This window comes from Parus major, chromosome 28 (assembly GCF_001522545.3).
Source record: "Parus major isolate Abel chromosome 28, Parus_major1.1, whole genome shotgun sequence".
NCBI lineage: Eukaryota > Metazoa > Chordata > Aves > Passeriformes > Paridae > Parus > Parus major.
The window spans coordinates 978,986-981,661 of NC_031797.1; the positions used below are offsets into that span (position 1 = coordinate 978,986).

General features: G+C 59.3%; 1 protein-coding gene across 2 annotated transcripts in view; it reads left to right on the top strand.

Annotated features, from left to right (window-relative positions):
* UNC13A (unc-13 homolog A) overlaps positions 1–2,676 on the top strand; it is a 32,590-nt gene that overhangs the window by 13,208 nt on the left and 16,706 nt on the right. The window contains exons 19-21 of one of the 2 annotated variants that reach the window (XM_033520172.1): positions 376–492; positions 587–750; positions 1,481–1,631. In XM_033520172.1, coding sequence (XP_033376063.1) covers positions 376–492; positions 587–750; positions 1,481–1,631 — 432 coding nt within the window. Of the gene's footprint in view, positions 1–375; positions 493–586; positions 751–1,480; positions 1,644–2,676 lie in introns of both variants that reach the window. The other variant, XM_033520171.1, reaches the window with a different exon arrangement.

The following is a 2,676-nucleotide window of genomic DNA, read 5'->3' on the forward strand; positions in this document are numbered from 1 at the left end:
GACCCCCACCCTGGGCTCCAGTGGGGAAGTGCTGCCAGCTATAGGGTGAAAGCTATTGCAGCAGGGTCTGCTGTTAAAAACATTTAATATCAAAAGCCATCAGGATAAAGTGTTTTCCCAGGGTAATTTTCTGAACCTCTACCCAGAAGGTTCTAGAACACCAGCCCCCTGCAGAGGGGAAACTGGAGCACAGAAAGGCCATGTCTCTAGCAGCTGGCAATGTGGCCAAATCCCACCCCAGCCTGGCTGCACATGGTGCTAGGTGTCCCCTCTGCCCTGGCTCTGTACCAGAGGCTCGTGTCTCTCCTTGGGGCTAGCAGTGAGCAGGGTTTCCCCAGGGACTCCTCATACCTTGTCCCTTTCCCTGCACCCACAGACAAGCGCACAGACAAGTCAGCAGTGTCGGGAGCCATCCGGCTGCACATCAGTGTGGAGATCAAGGGCGAGGAGAAGGTGGCTCCCTACCATGTTCAGTATACCTGCCTGCATGAGGTGAGCAGCCCAGACAGGCACAGGGTGCATGGCCCCCTCCCCACCCTGCCACCACCCGTCCTGGGGAGCTGATGGGACTCATTTGTACCTCCAGAACCTGTTCCACTTCGTGACGGATTTGCAAAACAACGGGGTGGTGAAAATCCCTGATGCCAAAGGGGATGATGCATGGAAGGTGTACTTTGATGAGACAGCACAGGAGATCGTGGATGAGTTTGCCATGCGCTATGGGGTGGAGTCCATCTACCAGGCCATGACGTGAGTCCTCTGCTCCCATCTGGTTCAGAGGGCCTGCACCTGCCCCCCAGCTGGAGAGTTACTGTCCCCATCTTCCTCTCCTGCTGCCATTGACACTCACCTTGCTGCCATGGGTGCAGACTTGCCCCAAACATCTGCACCCATCTTTCCCCTTCCCAATGCACTCTGGAACAGCCTTATCTCAAGTCCTGTGTCCAGTTCGGGCACCACAAGATCAGGAGGATCCAAAGCTGTTGGAGAGTGTCCAGAGGAGGGACACGGAGCTGGGGAAGGCTCTGAGGAGCAGCTGAGGGCACTTGGCTCGTTCAGCTGGAGCAGAGGAGACTGAGGGGAGGCTCCTCGGGGGCTGCAGCTCCTCCCGAGGGGAGGCGGAGGGGCAGGGGCTGAGCTCTGCTCTGGGACAGGGACAGGAGCCCAGGAAGGGCTGGAGCTGTGCCAGGGCTTGGGATGGATCTCAGGGCAAGGTTCTTCCCCCCGAGGCTGCTGGCACTGCCCAGGCTCCCCGGGGAATGGGCCCGGCCCCAAGGCTGCCAGAGCTCCAGGAGCGTTTGGACAGCGCTCTCAGGGATGCTCAGGGTGGGCTTGTTGGGGGGTCTGGGCAGGGCCAGGGGTTGGACTCAATGATCTTTGTGGGTCTCTTCCAATTTGGGATGCTCTGGGATTCAATGACATCCAAACCCTGCATCCCCTCCCATGGCTCTAAGCCCTCAGCTGTCCCCTCTCTCCATAGGCATTTTGCCTGCCTCTCCTCCAAGTACATGTGTCCCGGTGTGCCGGCGGTGATGAGCACCCTGCTGGCCAACATCAACGCTTACTATGCCCACACCACCGCCTCCAGCAACGCCAACGCCTCCGACCGCTTTGCCGCCTCCAATTTCGGGGTAAGTCCCATGGTACGTAAACGCTCTTTTCTTTTTCTCTCCTTTCTTTGGGAGGGGGTGGGGGGCTCGGGGAGCAAAACGAGCTGTGCAAAACACCCCGCTCCAAACCGCAGCCGGGCAGCAGTGGGGTCAGCCATTACTTGCCCCAAAAATCATCCCACTCCTGTTTTTCAGCAAGGAAAAGAGCCACCACCTTCCCAGGAGAAGGGCTAAATTTGCTCCCCTTATTATGGGAGCCTGAGCAAACTGGGACGCTGGGTGGCAGTGTGCCAGGAGGGAGAACACCTTGGTGACAAAATCAGAAACGTTTGGCCATGAGCCACCCCTGCATTCACGGGGGGTCTTGCACAGCCTCGTGTGCTTTGGGGTCCCCAGCCTGCTGCAAACTCAGCCGGTTGTGCCAGCACCACTGGGTGCCAAGTGGGGCGAGTTTGTGGCGGGGCCGGGTGCTCCTCGGGGACATGGGCGAGAAGGGGCTGAGCCCTCACCTTGGCTCCCCCCGTGCCATCCCAGAGGCAAGAAATGGTCGCTCTGGGTGTGCGTGGGTCGAGCCAGGGTCAGTGCCCAGCCCCGGGTGCAGCAAGGTGCTGGGTAGCCAGGGACACAGGCAGGGCCGAGCACAGCTCCGGGCAGCTTTGGCTCACCTGCACGTTCCTGTTGCAGGGGGGAGCTAGAGCCGGGCGAGCTGTGCCTCCGGATCACGCAGGAGGAGGAAACCGTGCCAAAAACCCGCCTTTTCTCTAACATGGAGGATTTTAAAAACTTGTCTTTTTCTCTTTTTTAGAGAGCCTAAGGTTGGGTCCTAAAGTGCCCGGCCGTGTCGCTTTAACCCTGAGTTCGCGTCGTGTCCAGTGTTAGAGTGCTGCAGCCGTTCCTTGGGTGTCGGGGACGCACGGTCCGGCCCAGGGCCCGGCTGGGCCATCCCCAGCAGCGCCGAAGGTTTGCGGTGGCCAGCACAGGCTGTGGATCATGTTAGGGACCTTAACCCTAACCCAGCACAGGCTGTGGATCATGTTAGGGACCTTAACCCTAACCCAGCACAGGC